At 36.4% G+C, this 20,388-nt stretch overlaps 1 protein-coding gene across 8 annotated transcripts in view; it reads right to left on the reverse strand.

The window, feature by feature from the left end:
• erc2 (ELKS/RAB6-interacting/CAST family member 2) overlaps positions 1-20,388 on the reverse strand; it is a 72,796-nt gene that overhangs the window by 21,732 nt on the left and 30,676 nt on the right. For all 8 annotated transcript variants that reach the window (XM_073876307.1, XM_073876304.1, XM_073876305.1 and 5 more), the window contains 7 exons: positions 19,067-19,504; positions 15,284-15,358; positions 11,154-11,309; positions 7,642-7,809; positions 7,358-7,525; positions 2,671-2,808; positions 199-339 (listed from right to left, as the gene is read on the reverse strand). In XM_073876307.1, the coding sequence (XP_073732408.1) occupies positions 199-339; positions 2,671-2,808; positions 7,358-7,525; positions 7,642-7,809; positions 11,154-11,309; positions 15,284-15,358; positions 19,067-19,504 (1,284 nt within the window). The remainder of the gene's footprint in view (positions 1-198; positions 340-2,670; positions 2,809-7,357; positions 7,526-7,641; positions 7,810-11,153; positions 11,310-15,283; positions 15,359-19,066; positions 19,505-20,388) is intronic.

Raw genomic sequence — 20,388 nt, forward strand, 5'->3', positions numbered from 1 at the left:
GAGGAAAAGAAAGACATAACAAGAGCTGACAGTCTTCCCAAAACTCCATCTCTCACACACAACCAAGAACCCTGCAGGAAAACCTAGCTGAAGATGGTAGAGAGACTTTAAACTGGTATTAACACTTGGTAGCCAGCTACAAACCCTCCATCATGTTTCAAAATACATTTTAATGGGAAAAATGACACACAGATGTACCTCTTTCTCTGTTAGCTCCAGCTGTAAAGTGTTCACCTTCTCCTTAAGGTCTTTATTCTCTTTTTTGTATGACTCCGCCTCTTCCATCCTCTCGCGATCCTCTCGTTCTCTCTGTTCCTTTAGACGCTCGATAATTCGCTCCTGTGGCAAAAGCTCTTTATTATACCAGAGCTTGCGGCAAACCGAGTATGCTTAATAATGTTTACTTCTGTAACATTCATGTTTTAATAATATATTTCTTTATTCTTTACAGACTAGGATCATATTCACTCAACAGCTTTGGTAATTCAGTGAAAAACCCTCGCTGCATCCTAAATCGGCTACATTGTAGGTGAAAATCACTATGTGTCGCAAATAGTATGTGCAAATAGTGCCTGGATGACCTACTACTTCCGGCAAGGTTTTTAAGTGTGCATTCGATGGATTTCACTATCCGGGTGGCAACGCAAGCCGAGGAGCCGGCGGTACTAAAAATATGATATAGGTACTAAGAAATGTATTCCTCTCCTTCACAACCTTTTGTATCTTTCAGAACTAACCAGCAAAACCATGAGTTGCAAATCACACTCAGCACTAATTTTATGGGCGTGTATGCACCGTTACCTCATTTGCATAATTGCTTCGGAGAATCAGGTGCTAAAATAACACGGACAAAGCATGCAAATAAACCACATTATCGGCAGGGACAATTTATTCTCAGTGAATTCCCCCTCGAACAAATAAGTCGTGCCCAACAAGCCATGGAAGGCAATTTCTCAAACCGTTTCGAATGCATTTAGCACAGATCAAATAGTGACCCTGATCTCCTTTTTTAGTGACGCTAAGAGAAAGCTTTATTCATAGGCCTGTGTAAAGGGGTCTCCAAGCAGTGTTAAAACTAATTTACAACATGGTTAGGTCCATTTCGAATCATGCTCAATTTTGGAGATGCAAGACACCCGCAGGATTACTAAATTTAACAACTTTAGTTTGCCTTGAAAAGAAATTAAAAGGCAACACATGGCTCCCATCTGTATTTTATGCACTGGGTCTTTGTTAAAGGTATTTTTTGGAATTAAATGTTGTATTTCTATTACTTATTAAATCTTCCTACAGTATTTATATTCATCAAAGTACAATTCAAATGATCAGGGGCCTCATTTATAAAATGCTGCATAAAAACCGTCCTAAATTTGATCTTACAATAATTTCTCAAAAGTGCGCATGTGTGATTCATAGAAACCATTGTATGCACAGATAAAGCACGTATGCCTCAGATGTGAAATCTATAAATCACAAATGATCTCGAAATTTCGAACAGTTTCAGATCTCTGCTTTTAAAAGGACACTTTTTTTAAATAAGCTCATTTTCCAGCTCCCCTAGAGATAAACATTTCATTTTTACCATTTTGGAATTCAATCAGCTGATCTCTGGGTCTGACGATAGCACTTTTAACATAGTTTAGCATAATCCATTTAATCTGATTAAACCATTTAGCATAGTGTAAAAAAATAACTATATATAGACGGTTTCAGCAGTAACAACATAAACAAGCGGCTCTCGTGGTCCGCACGTAACTTCCGGTAAGCTCCGCTAAGAATAAATAACAACAAAGATCTTTAAACTAGTTTATTTATATAACAAGCAAAAAAACAACATATAGATTACCTAGGAAACCAAAACATTTGTTATTTTCGACGAGGTATTTGTTCAAGAGATCAGTTTAGCAACTAGTCAGACCATTTAAAAAAAACGAAACGGAAGTAAAGTTCGGATCCAGACGTGTATTGCGTCAGCGCACGTGCGTCCGATGAAACCGTCTATATATAATTTTAATATTTTTCCGATTTAAAATGATATACAAAAAATAGTCCCAATGGTAACCTTCAATGGTATGGCAGCAAAGTTTTTGATTATTACGATGAAATGAGAGTATTGTTCCTAGCCATATCTGCCTAAAAAAATCGCAACAAAAGAGTCAAGTTTTAAATAGGAAAAATATCGAAACTCTTTGGTTATTTTTTAGCACGATGCTAACAGTCCAATCAGATTCAATGTACCGTGCCAAGTCATGCAAAAAATGGTAGCGCCAGACCCGGAGATCAGCTGAATGGATTCCAAAATGGTAAGAATCAAATGTTTAATTCTAGGGGAAAATTTGCATATTTTTTAAAAAAGTAAAGTGTCCCTTTAAACAATAACTAATTATTTTAATTGACATATACAAATGTTTTAATTATTTACGAAAAGACAGCAAAAATTGGCTTATATTTTCAAAAACCTGCAGCAATCGTACAAGCAATAGTGTGTGCGTCTGCTCAAACCCTGACGTGATGCTAAGCAATTTTTCACATCAAAGTGCGTTTTTTAAAATATGATTTTTGGCGTCTTCTGTGCCCAGACATGCCCGCTTTATAAATGAGGCCCACTGTTTACATTTTACTGCAAATAGTATTCTGTGATCATGTTTTTGGAGGTAAACTATACTGGACCTTCTCCGACAGAGCTTCTTCTAAAGTAGCGAGGGCAGTGTCTGTATTGCTGGAGTCGGTCTGCAGTGACTTCACTCTGTCCTTCAGATTACCCAGCTGTTTATCTTTATCCCTCAGCTGTTCTTGAAGGTTCTCAATCTGTAAAGGAAGAATAGCATAAACAGGGTGGGAATTTACCACACAATACATTTTGTTTGATCATGGTTCTCTTTTGATCGCAAACTCCGAATCAACCTCATGTGTTCAAGTATTGTGATCTATTATTCACCTATATAAACTAAAGAAATGTGTAGTGGTGTGAAGTGTGTATTTATTCCTGTTTATTGTGCAGACACAACCATAATTTGACTTTACGTAGGGAGTAAACACTGTATCTATGTACTGCTTTTCAAATGAGCATGAGTGAAGCAAAGTTTGGGAAACCTGTTCGAAACTAGCATTATTTTCCAATTATGTTTAATACTGTAACAGAATTTTTCTTTATATACCACATGAAAACGGATTTTAACCTACTGTTGTCTAAATTGAAGTACAATAAGTACTTTCCTAGTTGTACATTAGCCTGAAATTAGCAGTATGAGTCTTTACATTACATATTTAATATGAAGTTTTAAAAGGCACATATTATGTAAAAATCCACTTTCACAAGGTGTTTGGACATAAATGTGTGTTATCAGTGTGTGAACACAACACAGCCCTACATTGAAAAAAATCCCTATTAAACCAAAGCAGTCTTATGAGACATGCTGTTTTCATTCTCTTGCTAATGTGATGTCACAAAAACAAAGCCCCGCCCACTGACTGACTGGCTAATTTTACCCAAAAGCTTTTCTAAATGTGTTTGTTACGGTACATTCACACGAGGCATAACATTAATGCTTCTCATTTACTTTGAATGTGACGTCATGGATTGCCGAACTGAATTGTGGATCTGTTGGAGTCTCTGCACTACCTTTGCTCGTGGCAGAAGTTTTTAGGCTCAAATGCATGCATCAGCCAATCAGAACGCCTTAGGCACATAACTTAGTCTAGAGCCAGCCATTTACAGAAATCCATCTGTTGCGGCCACTGTGATTGGTTGTTAGCCACGCTTCAGACACACCTCCCATCAATTGTTAATGCTAATGCCCCGTGTGAATGTACCATTAGCACATTGTAATGCGGCTAAATATACTACTATCCAGACTGTATTCACAAAAATCTGATATATTTTAACTAAAAGCACTCACTGTCTGTTGGTAAGGGAGTGACAAGCTTTAGCTCATTTGCAGAGGCGGACAGAGTACACAGGTTCATTACTTGAGTAAGAGTACAGTTACCCCTTGCTAAATTTTACTCAAGTACAAGTAAAAGTACTACAGTCAGATGTCTACTCAAGTAAAAGTAAAAAGTACTTGTTTTTAAAAGTACTTGAGTATCAAGAGTACAAGAGTACATTTTTAAATTTTGCATTACTGCTGCCACAGTGCACATTGAACCATGTGAGATGATTGACAGCTGTACAGCAAATGATAGAGCTCTGAGGTCAAATTTGACACGAATCAGGAAGAGGAGACACACATCTCACTCCGTTCGCTCTTTGAGCTCTTCAGATCGCATAATTCAGAGGAAAACAAATAGAAATCTTATTCTGTAAGACTAAATATTTTACTAACATGTGATAATTAATCATTATTTCTTCAAATATGCGCACCAATGTACTAATAGCCCTGGCGGATTCTGTATATTTTATGTATTTGAATACAAATAAACCGGAGAAGACGAGAATAAATGTTTAATGATTTCTGTTAAAAAAAACTAACGTTTCACGTGAATTATTTTGCACTCCTGGCATAAATGAAGAAATTAATGTCACTGCAAACCAGTTTAATAACAAACAGTGGTCAAATGTCGAAGCTGGAGGCTTAAACCTGTCTTGTGATGCTGAGTTTGTCCAGACCAAGTAAGAGTGTGATGTTTTGAAGAGTAATGAATTTTGAACAACAATAATCCGGGATCACCAGTGACCCCCGCCGCTCTCAAGGGGTAGAATTTTTGTAAGCGGTGATGAAGCTCTGTTTTGGTAAACACAGCAAACATTTAAAGCGAAAACTATCATTAACTTGTTTAGAAAATTAAAATAGTCTGCTGTGTCTTCATCCTTTGTTTCGTCCATGGTTTCTTCTCTTATCTAAATCTGACTATTGGGACTTTGGCGGAAAGCTGAAGGTGATAGCTGATAGGCTGTCCCAATCAGTGGCGCCTGCACAATCCAATCACGTTTGAGAAAAGGGAAACAACAATTCGAGGGTTTCTGAGATTTTTCTTTTTTTCTTTTTTTTATAAGAAGTAACGGGTACTCACGGTTGTGGATAGAAATGTAGTGGAGTAAAGAGTACAATATTTGCCTCTCAAATGTACTTGAGTAAAGTCATGAGTACTCCCCAAAAATAATACTCGAGTAAAGTACAGATCCCTCAAAATTGTACTTAAGTACTGTACTCAAGTAAATGTACTCCGTTACTGTCCGGCTCTGCTCATTTGCTATAAAGATACAGACATGAAAACAGCGCATTTTGCTCCCACCCAAATTTGTCATATTGCACATGCTTTAACAAATGATCTTTGGGGTATTTTGAGCTGAAACTTTACAGACACATTCTGTGCACACATGAGATTTATATTACATATTGTAAAAATGGGCATAACATGTGCCCTTTAAAAGGCATAATGAGGCAAGTTATAAAAATGGCAAAATACAATATGCCAAAGCACCAGTATCTAAATAGCAAGTGCATCGTTTACAAAAACTGCAACATATTTAATATGCCAGGGGTAATGGCTGACAGTCAAAGCAATTATGGGAAATATCAAATTCTGACAGCGGTCATAAATTAGCATTTGTTTACAAGCATTAATGTATTTTATAGAGGGAACCATCACAAAGCATCTTTCAATGCAGGTCTGTAGTATAGATAGCATACATATACTGAAGGCCAGCGCACAAAAGTGAATGGCCTATAAAAACACAAAACCTGAACCCCTGAGCATGTGATGGGAGTTATATGAGCCTCTGGATCATCTTTCAGCCTGTTCTCCATCTGAACTTTCTTCTGTTTGAAGATAGCCAGGGCACATTTTGCACCACAATGTGACGTGGTGGGAGGTCTGTAATGGTTCAAATGTTTATCTATAAATTATGAATGTACTATAGGGTCTGATGAGGAGCTGATATTAATAATGCGGTTTCTCATTACGCACAGCTGCTGAACTGTATGATGAGATTTCAATAAAGAAATTAAAATGATAGTTTGACCAAAATGAATATTCTGTTACCTGTATAAATGTGTTCTGCTAGAGACAAATGAAGATATTTTGAAAAATGTTAGTAACAAAGCAGATCAGGGACACAATTGACTTCATAGTAGAAAAAAATAATACTATGAAAGTGAATAGTGCCCCAATCTGTCTTTTTATATCCTCATTTGTATTCAGCAGAACAAAGATATTTATACAAGTTTGCAACAACATGTGGTTTAGTAAATGATGACCGAATTACTTTTTCAAGTAAATATTTTTTAAATAAAGGGTTTTGAAGGCAAAAGTTAATACTAACAGGTCTGTTTTTGTCTCCTGCACACACAGACTGGGTATAGCTATGCCAATAATACATGATTTCAGGTTTGACTTAAAGAGATAGTTTGCCCAAAAGCTCCGCCTCCTTTACAAATCATCATTGCCCCGCCTCTTCTGACACTCTCCTTAAGAAACTAGTGCCTGCTTGCCTATATTGATGGCAAATATTTCTAAAATTTCAAATGATAACACTTTTAACTCTTTCCCAGCCCCTCACGAGTTATCTTGTTAATTAAAGTCGCCATGAAACGGAAGTATCGATTGCCTAATTTTCCCTGGGGTAACGTATATCTGAGTGAAACCGGCTTATGATATGAAATACGGCAGGGCTGGATTTGAATTTGTCTATTGAAATCTGATTGGATCGTTTGAAGTTGGGTCGTGTTGCTAATTGCTAATCGCAGCAAGCTTCCCCGGACCCCGCCCACTTGCCATACCATATAACCGGAAGTAAAGAGAGATTGTTTTGAGGAGGGGATGAGATTTGGGTTTTTGATTAAAGATTATGAGGGCCATTAAAAAAAATAATGAAGATCACAGAAAAAATACCACAATATTCCAAAGAAAATTAGTTTTTCATTTTATTTTCATGGCGACTTTAAGAGAAAACGCTTCAATGCCATTGACAAGTTTTTACAATAATCCATATTTCTGATATTATCCACTAGGTGGTGCTCTTACCCAACTTATAAAACACTAAAGCATCCACTGATCCAAAAACTGTAAAAAATGTATGTTTTGAGATCATCGTTCTGAATCTGATCTCTGACAAAAGTCCTTTACAAAGATGCAGTTATCTCAACTTTTTGCTCACATTTTTTTTTAAGAAACTATTATAAAAAAAGTGATAAACTACTGATACAAAGTGAAAATAGGATAAACATTTTTAGTTTGTTTGTTTTAAAGCAAAGGGTCTGTTCTTTTGTATGTTTATATATTTAAAGAAGAAAATTTTTCTGGAAGACATTAAACTTTTGTGAAAATCTTAAAAAATGCTGGCTGACAAATAAAATAAAAAAAGCTGGCAAGGAGAGTTAAACTTTTAATGTAACCTCTTGAGTTTAGTGTTTACCTTCTTTTGTAGGACATTAATCTTGCGTTCTTTGACCTCCAGCATGTCTTTTATGTCTCTGATCTCCCCAGCCAGCGTCCCCTTCTCTTCTGTAAGATCCTGCAGTTGCTTCGTCTTCTTATTGAGGAACGACTCTTTCTCCTCCAGTCGCAGTCTAAGAGCGTCCACCTAACCAACACAACACAACACAAACACACCAAACAAAGACAGTATTTAGGTTTTAGATCATAAAGACAATGTAGAGTCAGACAGAAAGACAGATAGATAGACAGATGAAGCATCACCTCAGTTTGTAAGATGGCAGCACGTTGCTCTTTGGCAGTGAGAGATTCTTTAAGCACTTCGATGTGCTGTTTACAGTCAGAGTTTTGGTTATTCAGAGTTTCCAGCTTTGTTTGGAGAGCCAAAAGCTCAGACTCTTTTTTGGAGAGTTCCTGTTTTAGCTGGTCAATCTGAAAAACACAGAGAAAGAAGAAGAAACAGAGAACAGAAATGTCAGAGAAGTTTATTTTTTGTTGTTGTTGTTGATTTTTAGTTTTATTTGTATTTTTAATGGCAATATTTTTTGTGTAAGTTTTAGCACATAAAGGTTTACGCAATATGATTGCATTTTTTTGGAATAGTGTAACGTTTAACAAAGCAACAATCAAAAAAGTCCTCACATAGAAGACAGACTGCTTAATCCAATTTATTATAGATCAGCCATATTGATAAAATAAGTTCAATAAATATTACAATATAAATCACAATATATTACAAATATTTTAATAAATATTACAACCTCTTTGGCTGACTTAGGCCACATTTACAAGTGATTTTCCTCTCATGTGGTACAGGTCGGATATGAACCACGAACGTGTAAACAACGTGTAAATTACGGTATTCTCTGTTTGATTTCAAGCCTCATTCATATGTGGAAATTAATCGGATATGAATCGAAAACAAGCATTCGCGTCTGCAATGTTAGCAGAGATATCGTAAATTCCGTATCAAAATGTATTGTAATTCTTTGAAAAAGTGAGCTTGACAAATAACGTCAACTTAGGTGGACACCACCCGCAATTACATGACTCTTATTAGCAGTGCAATGGCTCCATTTATTGGAGTAATGAAGTTTCATGCCTTCGTTGTTACAGGTATAAAGTGGTATAATCTTGTATTTAAATATTGTATAATAATTTCATCAGTGTCCATTGTGTATCTTGACGTTTTACTTTCTTTGTGTTTTAAGCTGTTTCGGTTCAGTATGTCTACCTTGAATTGTTTCGTCAAGTGTTTAGTGTAAATGTAGAAAACGCTTCCCTGCCAATGACGAGTTTTTCCGACAATCCCTATTTCCGCTATTATTCACCAGGTGGAGCTCTTATCCAACTTATAAAACCCAGATTCAACCCAGTAAGAACTCTGTGTATGTTTTGAGGATCACACAGAAACTGATCTCTATCAAAAGTCTGTTACAAAAACACAGTTATCTCAGCTTTTTGCTCAAAATATGGTATTTTTGAAGAAACCTACCCATATTTAAAAGGGGATTAAAGAGAACTAATGAAAGTAGGATGAAATTTGTTTTTTCGGAGGTCTGTTCTTTCATTTGATATATTGTATGTTTTATATTTAAAGAAGAACATTTTCTGGAAGGCATTAAACTTTTGTAAAAATCATTAAAAATGCTGCCGCTGGCTGGCAACTTTTTTTTTAAAACGATGGGGGAAAGAGTTAAAAGATAATTAACAAATTGGAATTAGGCATCAAGATCTATAAAGACATTGTACTAAAATACACACATGCACAGAAAACTCTAACTCCACTACACAACTAACAAAATGCAGTGTAAAGGTATTCAGAGAAATGTGAAACTTTTAAATCAATAAACAAGTCATTAAAATCACCCTACAGCAGTTGAATAGACGGTGCAAATCATAAAAAAAACATTAATATCATATCAGATATGAATTCCAACAAACAATTTTTCTGAATTCACAAGCTATGTGTCTTACACTGCATGCAAAAAAAAGAAAAACATAACCATCATTCAAAAGCTTACACAATAAACTTATGCAGTATGCATCTGTGCATGGTTAAGGAGCTTACATTTATGCATTTGACACTTTTATCCAAAGAGACTTACAGTCATTATAGCCCTTTTTACACAACGATTACGTAAATTACACGGAAAATGCATCCTGGATTTGTCTGGGATTTTTGGCTCATTCACACTGCCAATGATTTTTGGAATCTGTGCGTGTTTTCACACACATACGTAAAAATCTCGTACAAACGTGACGTATTTAAAGTCCTGCACTTGGTAGGTTTTTCCACAGCATCTTAAGTTTGCTAATTATCCGTGATTTCGCTCAAGATATCGTGTACATTTTTGTTTATGACAAGATCATGAGCACGTTCTGTGATGCTGGTGAATGATCTCAGCTTCAGCGCAGATAGTGATGAGCTCCATGATCTCTGGTTTTAAATCCCTGTTTCAAAGAGCTGAACCATAACTTCTTGTTGCGATGATACGCATTTACTTTCGGCATGCCCCTTATCTGCCTATTTATTCACACAGAATAATTTCCGTAAATTTTACGACAATGTTACTAGGTCCTCTTTAAGAGAGCGATCAGGATTTACGAGACATTACGGGACATGTTTGTATACACACAGAAGCCTCTTTGCCAATTTTAACGAAAATTTTACGGAAATTTTCTGGGACCAAAGTGCTGTGTTAATGGGGATTGTGTGTGGTCTCTGGGGATCAAACCCACAACCCTTTGCTCTGCTAACACAATGCTATACCAACTGAGCTACAGAACCACGTAATATTTCCTCATTTGTTAATTTTTTTTTAATTTTCTGAAATCAAAATGTGCTGTAGCATATACCAATTCTGGTGCATGGACTGGTTTATTCATATGTAAAATTATACACTTAAATATTCCCAAAACAGTACACAGCAGCATGCAAAAAGTATTTAAAAATGAGATAGTATGCTAGGTAAGAAATGATAACAAAGTAAAAAACTGATGTGATTTGACAGAACATACTGTAGGGACTGCCGTGAAAAATTATTACACAGTTCCTATTTTACAATACTGCTGTTTCGAGCATTACTCAGCAAATCTATCATCATCACTCAGACACTAAGACAGCCATGATTCTTCTTCTTCTTCTTTTTCATTAAGATGCTCTTTATTATTCTTCAAATAGTGTACATGATAGTGAAAGAGAAGCCATTAAAGCCACTCAAAGGGAATTGAAACAAATGAAATGTTATCGATAAAATAAAATTCGTAAATGCTATGAAATCACACACTTCCAGAAAAATATCCCAGCAAGCAATTTTGCATTTAAAAAAAACGTCTAAGAGCCGTCCAAACACATTCCAGATGAAAGGCAAATCTGGGCTATCAGTGAAAGTTTAATAGACTAACCATAGCCCAAAAATAAATGCAATAAAATAAATAAAACCAAACACCAATCACTGTTGATTTGCTTACATGATGGTATCATACATCTCATAAGTTATTTGATCAAAAACGACATGCATATATTTAACCTAGATGGTAAAATACCAGCTATTGCTTGCCAGGATGGCACCAAAAGATGAACATTATCTACCACCAATAATAATTCAACTATAAAAACATTTTAGATACAATAACAGTTTTCATTTATGCATTCAGCAGACAATTTTATCCAAAGCAACAGATGCAAACACATCTCTAAATGCATAGCTAACAATGTGCATATGAGTATTTCTGTGTCTGCGAGTGCAAGTTGACAAAAAAAGTGACTTTACCTTGGACTTCATGAACTTGGAGTGGTTCTTGTAGACCTCCATCTGTTTGATCTCCTCCTCTCTATCCTCGGTGTTCAGCAATCCATTCGCCTTCAACATATGAATCTCATCCTCCAGGTCCCGAATGTTGCGCTCCAGGGATGCGATTTTGGTGTCCTGGACAAAAAATTTAGTGGAAAAATTAGCCCCGCCATGCTCCATCATCTTAACCTTATAAGATAAGTTTGGGGCTACTCCAAAAATGGAAGATTCCCAAACCACATCGGCAACAAACAGACAAGATGTGTCAAATTGCGATGTCTTGCAGCAATGCGAGCGAGTAGCTGCAATACTGCTGCATAGGCAGAGCAGGATCTGTCTCTCTCATGCTAATGCATCAGCAACTAATCACCATTTGGTAGTAGTGAGCACACATCCGGACCACCGAAAGATGCTGTGGGACACAGTGCCGCGTGTGTGTGTGTGCTTCTTTTTCCTCAACCCGTTGACTGCAAGGACGAGAGTTGAAGCTTCTTCCACTTTGCGTTTTAAATAAATAATACAATGTCTTTGGCATTAGCTATGGTCCATCTCCTATTCAGACGTACTGTAGGAGAATGTTTGCGGGTTGCTTCTTGCAAGCTTTCTCCGGTAACCCGCCCTTCCCATTTGTTCTCTCTCTCTCTCTTGCTCACTCGCTCTTTTTCTTTCATAGACATCGATAGGCACCCTTTTCACGCAAGGCCTTTGAAAGCGAACATGCTATTTCCTCCATGCACAACAAGTCCAAATATTATCAATTTTTTAAGCCCCAAACAGTTTAATAACTGTGCAATACCGTCTACCTATTTTTTTGAGAAACAAAAGGATGTAATGTTATACCTATGTAACGTTATATGCAAGACAAAATCCATCTTCATTGCAAAAGCAAACAGATCACATTTCTCTCTGCCTTTGTCATCCTCTCCCACGCCTGTATCTGAGCTGTCTGCGATGTAAACAACTCCACCTGTTCCCATGGCACCGGTATTAGCATCGCTGCTCAACCAATAGAGAGACAGAACAGTGCGAGTGATGCTAAAGGTTCAAAAACTGGTGGATAGGGAAAGCGAACACAAAGCTTTTTCAGCATCACTTCGGGTGGAATAAAAAGGCAGAACTCAGATGGCCCTGCCAAGATACAGAAGTTAAGACGTGCACTGCACTTTGAATGAGAGTTTATCTTTGTGCTTTTGTGTCACATGGCCACAGCAATGAACTCTGGGTAAGACTGAGCTCCAATCAGAGAGGACTCGAGGGGCGTGTGCGTGCATCGCATGAGGTCATGTGTTATTTTTAGAGCGGTGTGTAATGCTTTTGCTGGCAGGAGTCTCTGTCTGCTCCTGAGTGCACAAACCCACTTACTGTTTCATTCAGTCATTAAACAGCATGCTGCGGCGCTTCACTCCTCTGTCTCATCCATTTTCTGTTTGTCATTTAGTCTTTGCATTATTGTTTTTCCTAAACCAGAGCATAGCATATATATAAAACCTAACGTAACAGTATATTCATTAAACACACTGTTATTAAAGCGATGCATAAGGAAAAATATATAAAAATGACATATGTGAATATTTAGATTTTAGTATACAGTACCAGGTCGAAAGTTGAAAAAAAGTTGAAAGGGACTAATTTGCATGTTCATATCTATAGTCCGAGCTTTGCAATTAAGTAGAGGTGGTGAGTAATTAGCATATTCAAATCTATGGTCCGAGCTGTGCAATTAAGTAGAGGTGGGGACTAATTTGCATATATATTTATATCTATAGTTTGAGCTGTGCAATTAAGTAGAGGCAGAAACTAATTTGCATATTCATAACTATGGTCCGAGCTATGCTATTAAGTAGAGGTGGTGAATAATTTGCATATTCATATCTATGGTCCAAGCCATAGACTGTAAAAATAGATGGACAACGCGACGTCGCTTCCTTCCATTGTAATGAATTGAAAGCAAAAATGTCCAACCATGGGAGCTGCCATGTGTTTGTGGAGTTTGGAGCCAGGGCATGCACAGAAGGAATCGCCGTTGAGCCAGAGGCGGAGCCGCAGTATTGAACTTCCGCACAAACGCTCGCATGCCCAATTCAACCACACCAATCATAACGATACGCCCCGTTTTTATAGCAGCAAATTGCTAGCTAAAATGAAACTTTTTTTAAAAAATGAACAATTGAACGTAATTATTTTTTATTTATAGGCAAGTAAGTAGAGGTGGGGATTATATGCATATATTTATATCTATGGTCTGAGCTGTGCAATTAAGTAGAGGTGGGGATTAATTTGCATATATTTATATCTATGGTCCAAGCTGTGCAATTAAGTAGAGGTGTGCACTAATTTGCATATATTTATATCTATGATCCGACCTGTACAATTAAGTAGAGTTGTGGACTAATTAGCATATATTTATATCTATGGTCCGACCTGTACAATTAAGTAGAGGTGTGGACTAATTTGCATATATTTATATCTATGGTCTGAGCTGTGCAATTAAGTAGAGTTGTGGACTCATTTGCATATATTTACATCTATGGTCCGAGCTGTGCAATTAAGTAGAGGTGGGGATTAATATGCATATTCATATGTATGGTCTGAGTTGTACAATTAAGTAGAGTTGTGGACTCATTTGCATATTCATATATATGGTCCGAGCTGTGCAATTAAGTAGAGGTGTGGACTAATTTGCATATTCATAACTGTGATCAGAGCAGTGTAATTAAGTAGAGTTGTGGACTCATTTGCATAATCATATCTATGGTCCGAGCTGTGCAATTAAGTAGAGGTGTGGACTAATTTGCATATATTTATATCTATGGTCCGACCTGTACAATTAAGTAGAGGTGTGGACTAATTTTCATATATTTATATCTATGGTCTGAGCTGTGCAATTAAGTAGAGTTGTGGACTCATTTGCATATATTTACATCTATGGTCCGAGCTGTGCAATTAAGTAGAGTTGTGGACTCATTTGCATATTCATATATATGGTCCGAGCTGTGCAATTAAGTAGAGGTGTGGACTAATTTGCATATTCTTAACTGTGGTCCGAGCAGTGTAATTAAGTAGAGTTGTGGACTAATTTGCATAATCATATCTATGGTCCGAGCTGTGCAATTAAGTAGAGTTGTGGACTAATTTGCATATATTTATAGCTATGGTGCGAGCTGTGCAATTAAGTAGAGGTGGGGATTAATATGCATATTCATATCTATGGTCTGAGCTGTACAATTAAGTAGAGTTGTGGACTAATATGCATATTCATATCTATGGTCCTAGCTGTGCAATTAAGTAGAGTTGTGGACTCATTTGCATATTCATATATATGGTCCGAGCTGTGCAATTAAGTAGAGTTGAGGACTCATTTGCATATTTATATCTATGGTCCGAGCTGTGCAATTAAGTAGAGGTGTGGACTAATTTGCATATTCATAACTGTGGTCCGAGCAGTGTAATTAAGTAGAGTTGTGGACTCATTTGCATATTCATATATATGGTCCGAGCTGTGCAATTAAGTAGAGTTGTGGACTCATTTGCATATTTATATCTATGGTCCGAGCTGTGCAATTAAGTAGAGTTGAGGATTCATTTGCATATTTATATCTATGGTCCGAGCTGTGCAATTAAGTAGAGGTGTGGACTCATTTGCATATTCATAACTGTGGTCCGAGCTGTGTAATTAAGTAGAGGTGTGGACTAATTTGCATATATTTATAGCTATGGTCCGAGCTGTGCAATTAAGTAGAGGTGGGGATTAATATGCATATTCATATCTATGGTCCGAGCTGAGCGACTGAGTGGAGGTGGGGACTAATTTGCATATTTATTGATCCGTGTATACTAAATGAGGCAAGGGTGTAGAGTTACATTCAAGCTGTTTTTAAAGCATGAAGAAATTACTGTCACAGGAAAAACTTTTACATATGCTCTTAAAGATGAGTTTTAAGTGATAAAATGATCGATTATAAGGGGACTTTAAATTTAATTTTAGTTAATAAAAAAAAAGAATATGTTTGGCACAACTATATTTTTGTCCAAAGTAATTTCAAATATTTAAACAAAAAACGTTTCTGTCAAGTTTTTCCAAACTTTTGAAAGGTACTTTATTTGTTTACCTTCATCTCTATGATAGTCTGAAGGGCTTTAGTTTTGCCAGGGTCTGGATGAAGCTGGTTCCTTCTGTGAAGCTCCTAGAAGAATTCAATAAAAAAATAAAATGAGAAAATAAACAAACAATGAAACATGAATCAGCGACAGTACAGTATCTTTTCTTTTTCTTTTTTTAATTTCATCTTATTGTTTTCTTTAAAATTAAAAGTGATCTGCGGATGCTGGCTTGGTCTCCTCAAGTTTATCTCAGATGACTCAGAGGTCATATGCTGTTTTTCTTTTTTTAATTGCATCTGACTCTTACCATAGAAAAACACTTAACTTCATGCTGTTTCATAAGAATTGTTCCTGAATTATTTCTCTGTCTAAAAAAAACCTTACATGGCAAAAACAATCCCATAGCAGTTACATGAACATCAAGCACATGGGGAGTTTTCATCTGTACTAGTTTTGATCATACTCTTCTTACTGATTATGAGAACATTGCGTTGGTCTACGAAGCATAGCTCTAGATTGGTTTAAATCATACTTTGCAAATAGAAGTTTTTTTAGTCAAGATGAGCACTATTCGAGGAAAGCTTTTATAGCCCTGCTGAGTTTCCCCATGCAGGGTCCTATTTTGTCTGAGGACAACGATAAAGCACAAAATTAAAAATACTACATGAATTTAAAAACTGCTTTGCTGCCACAAAGCGATACTGTCCATTATTTGTCCAAATTTCGCAATAAACTAATCCAAAAGATTTCTGTTTGAAATAAATCTAAACTCTCAAGATTGTTAGTATAGGATTGGAAAAGGGGCTTTTAACTCATTCACCGCCATTGACGAGTTATCTCGTCAATTATGTGTTAATATTTAACTAATAAATATGCCTTTCTGGACGAATTTCAAAGTGAAAGTGTACTTATCCACTAGATGGCACCAGAACGAATTTATCAAAAACAGAAATTAAAAAGATTTAATGATTGATTTTAACTGCCTTTATGTTTGATAGTCATTCTGAGTCTGATCTCTAACATAAATTCCTTTACAAAAACACAATTTTTTTTAAGTTTTTTGCTCAAAATGTTGTATTTTTGAAGAGAAATATCCATATTTCAGTGGTTAAATTAAGTGGAAAAAGTAAATATATAATGAAACGTTTTTTCCCCATTTTGTTTGTTTGTTTGTTTGTTTATTGCTTGTTTGAAAGCAGAGGGTGTGTTCTTTAATTTTATATATTTGTATGTTTATATATTTATAGAAGATAATTTTTCCTGCAAGGAATTTTGTGAAACTTTTGTTAAAATCACAAAAATGCAGATGGGCAACTTTTTTCAAAAAGGCTGGCGGTGAATGAGTTAAAAACTTCTCAAACTATTTATCACGAATCTGAGGGGTAGAAATAGTTAGAGTTTGAGTTAAGGCTAATTTGGGGTTTCTTTGATTAAATTGTTGATCCAGGATCACATCTTACTTTGTGAAATCCCAGCGACCCTATAATCACAGGGCTTGACCTGGGGGTGGGGCTTAGCTAGGGTTCCCCCACAGCCCCCTCCCCCTCAATTCGAACACTGCTTTATTTTGGGATAAGCCAGACAGCTCTTTTCCACTTGCAGATTTTAAAATTCTGTTACTTGTCTACAAATCTTTAAAAGGTTTTGCCCCAACTTATCTCTCTGAGTTACTGACTGAGCATCAACCTACCAAATCCCTTCGGTCTTCCAACCTGGCCCTATTTCTTATCCCTCTTAAGCCGAGGCTTAAGAGTAGGGGTGATCGTGCCTTCTGTATTGCTGCCCCCAGGCACTGGAACGCCTTACCACTTTCCGTAAGACAAGCTCCTTCTCTGTAGTCCAGATTTAAAACGTTTTTATTTTCAAAGCATACACTGCAAAAAATGATTTTCAAGAAAAATATTTCTTAATATTTTTGTTTTCAGTAAAAAAATCTAAAAATTCTTAAATAAAGATGCTTTTTCTTGATGAACAAAACGACCTAGGAAAATAAGTCTAGTATTTAGACCAAAAATATCTAATCTAAAGTGATTTTGTGCATAAAACAAGCAAAAAAATCTGCCAATGGGGTAAGCAAAAAAATCTTGAACATTTTTCTTAAACAGTAAAATCAAGAAAAATTCAAGAAAAATTTGCTTACCACATTGGCAGATTTTTTTTTGCTTGTTTTATGCACAAAATCACTTAAATTTTTTATTTTTGGTCTAAAAACTAGACTTATTTTCTTGGGTCGTTTTGTTCATCAAGAAAAAGCATCTTAATTTAAGAATCTTTAGATTTTTTTACTGAAAACAAGAGAAAAATACTAAGAATTGTTTTTCTTAAAAATAATTTTTTGCAGTGTATAAGTGCTGAGATTTTTCTTGATTTTAAGGTCATCTTTTTTATTCTGTATTCGTTTCATATTGTTTGTTTTGTGTTGTTTATTTGATAATTTGCTGATGCACATTGATCAACGAATGTTGTAATTAACTGTGCTGTATAAATAAATAAATAAATAAAATTGGGATTGAATTGGAGGTCTACGTAAATGTCAAATGCCCATCGTGTCAATGCCCGTTTTATCAGTTTTCCACCTATGCATTATCATTAATATTATATGCAATTTTATAAAATGTTTAAAATGCAACAAATAATAGCACGTTGTTTAGAGATGATAAAGATCACTGCAGAACACTGTACATATAGTAAAAAGGGTGTACGTTTATGTCGCGGCTAGCTTGATCGTTCATCTTCAAAACTCTGTACATTAAAGGAACAGTATGTAAGAAATTTATATCAAGTAATCATAAAATGGCCCTGATATGTCACTAGACATTAAGAAATAATTTTCATTTCAAATACTTATATCACTGACAACAGTGGTCCGGCCAGGATATTGTCATTTAAAAAGTGGAGTTGCAGCCCTCAACTGATGTTTATGTTGTCATTTTGTGTATTGGCCACCAGTTGGGTGATTGCAGTACCAGTTTTGGCCACAAGTTTTGTTATTGCAATACCAGTTTTGGCCACAATCCTACATACCGTTCCTTTAAATTGTTTTCTTGTCTCAATTAGGGCTGTCACAATGAATGAATAATCTTCTCATTGCGATTGTTCAGATCACCGCAATTATTGCACATCTCTTTAAAAAACACAAGGGGGAGCTGCAGCGCCTGTATAAACGACAGTGTAACGCGATACATTGCGAAGCCATTCAATAGAGTGGAAAAAACAGCATTTAAAGAAATGCTGCCAAACTTTAATAAGTAGTAATAACTGCCAGGTATTTCCAAAACAGGAATTCCAATTTTTTTGCAGACACTACAGGCATTTGGTCCAATACTAATATGCCCTTAGAAGGATTGGCTACTATTTAAGGCCTGTTCTGGTATAGTGAGTTTATTTTGATTGCATTTTCATATTTCATAATCATGACAGCGCTAATCTCAAACTCGTCTCAACTCCTGGGTTGAGTTTCATTCAGTCACTCCTCCTCTATAGCTCATTGAATAAAGCGTGTGTCCTGTGCTATCCTGCCCTGTGCTGACACCTTGTGCTGTGATGAAGAAAGTACTGTAGCTGTCCAATACACTTGACTGCAATTCAAAGATTTTTTTCTTTGTGACATGTTTATGTTCATTAGTTTATTACGAAATGAGTGGGAGATGGTTTAAGTAATTTTATAAATTAATTAATGTGCTTCACATTAAATCATTACATTTCATTGTTGTCACTACTTGTGCTTATTATTAAATACATCAGAAAATTCCCTTCACAACCAATCTGTTGGTGTAAAGACACATATGTACCTCTCTCAGATGAAGGTTTTCCTTCTCCTTCTGGTCTAATATCACCTCTAGATGGCCCAGCTGAGCTTCAGCCTCAGCGATGCGTCTGGCTCTCTCCTGTTCCTCCTCATCTGAAGCCCTCCCTGATGCTGGCGGCAGACCTTTACTCTGTAACATCTCCAACAGCTTCTTAATGGACTCATCTCTGGCTCCCAACGTCTGCTTCTGCGTCTCGATCCTCAGCTCCATCTCTTCCAAGGTCTTTCTCAACAGAAAGAGCTCCTTGGCCTGCCGGTCGTGTTCGGCTTGGAGCCTACGAAAGTTCTCCTCCGTCAGCTCGATGGTGGTGAAGTGCTCGCCAGGGCCGGCCCGTGACCCGCTCTCCTGTTGGAGGAGATGATTGAGGTCGCGTTGGGTTCGAAGCTCATCCTGCAGAGCCTGGATGGTCAGCTGGAGGTGCTGCAGTAGGAGAACCAAAGCAGATAGAAACATGTCTTTAGGATCTCAGTTCTCATCTAGACACATTCACAATATGTTTGAAGATCAGGAAATCAAGCTAGATCTGGAAGAAGAGCTCATATAGACCCCACTGTGATCTTTTTGTGGATAAAGATATTACACCATGTTCTAACCATGTGCAAGTTCCAACGTCACCAAATAGTCTCACTTTCTCACTCAACATTTATTTCAATCAGAAAAATATTTGATGTCTAAAGGAATACATCACCCAAAATAAATGTTGTCATCATTTTTTTGCAATTATGTCACTCCAAAACCATACACAACTATATTAGGTGAATGGACCCTTTAATTTCATTACAATGAGATAATGATAGTGACGGCACCCACTGACTTCCATAGTAGGAAATAAAATAAGGGAAAAAGTTGATGGCATCCACTGAAGGTGCACTTTCTTAGTAGAAAAAAAATACTGTGGAAGTACATGGGTGCCATCAACTGTGCGGTTTCTATTATTTATCAAAATTACGGTAGTATTTTTTCTACTATGGAAGTCAATAGGTGCCATCTACTATATGTGCTTACCATTATTTAACAAAATATAGATGGCACCCATTAACTTCCATAGTATTTTTTCCTACTATGGAAGTCAGTAGGTGCCATCAACTGTGCGGTTTCCATTATTTATCAAAATGCTGGTAGTATTTTTCCTACTATATGGTGTGGGTGTGGTCAACAATGGGTGTGGTCAACTGCGTGCTTACCTTTTTGTATAAAAATATACATGGCACCCATTAACTTTCACTGTATTTTTTCCTACTATGGAAGTCAATGGGTGTCGTCAACTGTGTGGTTACCATTATTTAACAAAATATAGATGGCAC

Source organism: Misgurnus anguillicaudatus, chromosome 14 (genome assembly GCF_027580225.2).
Source record: "Misgurnus anguillicaudatus chromosome 14, ASM2758022v2, whole genome shotgun sequence".
NCBI classification, from domain to species: domain Eukaryota; kingdom Metazoa; phylum Chordata; class Actinopteri; order Cypriniformes; family Cobitidae; genus Misgurnus; species Misgurnus anguillicaudatus.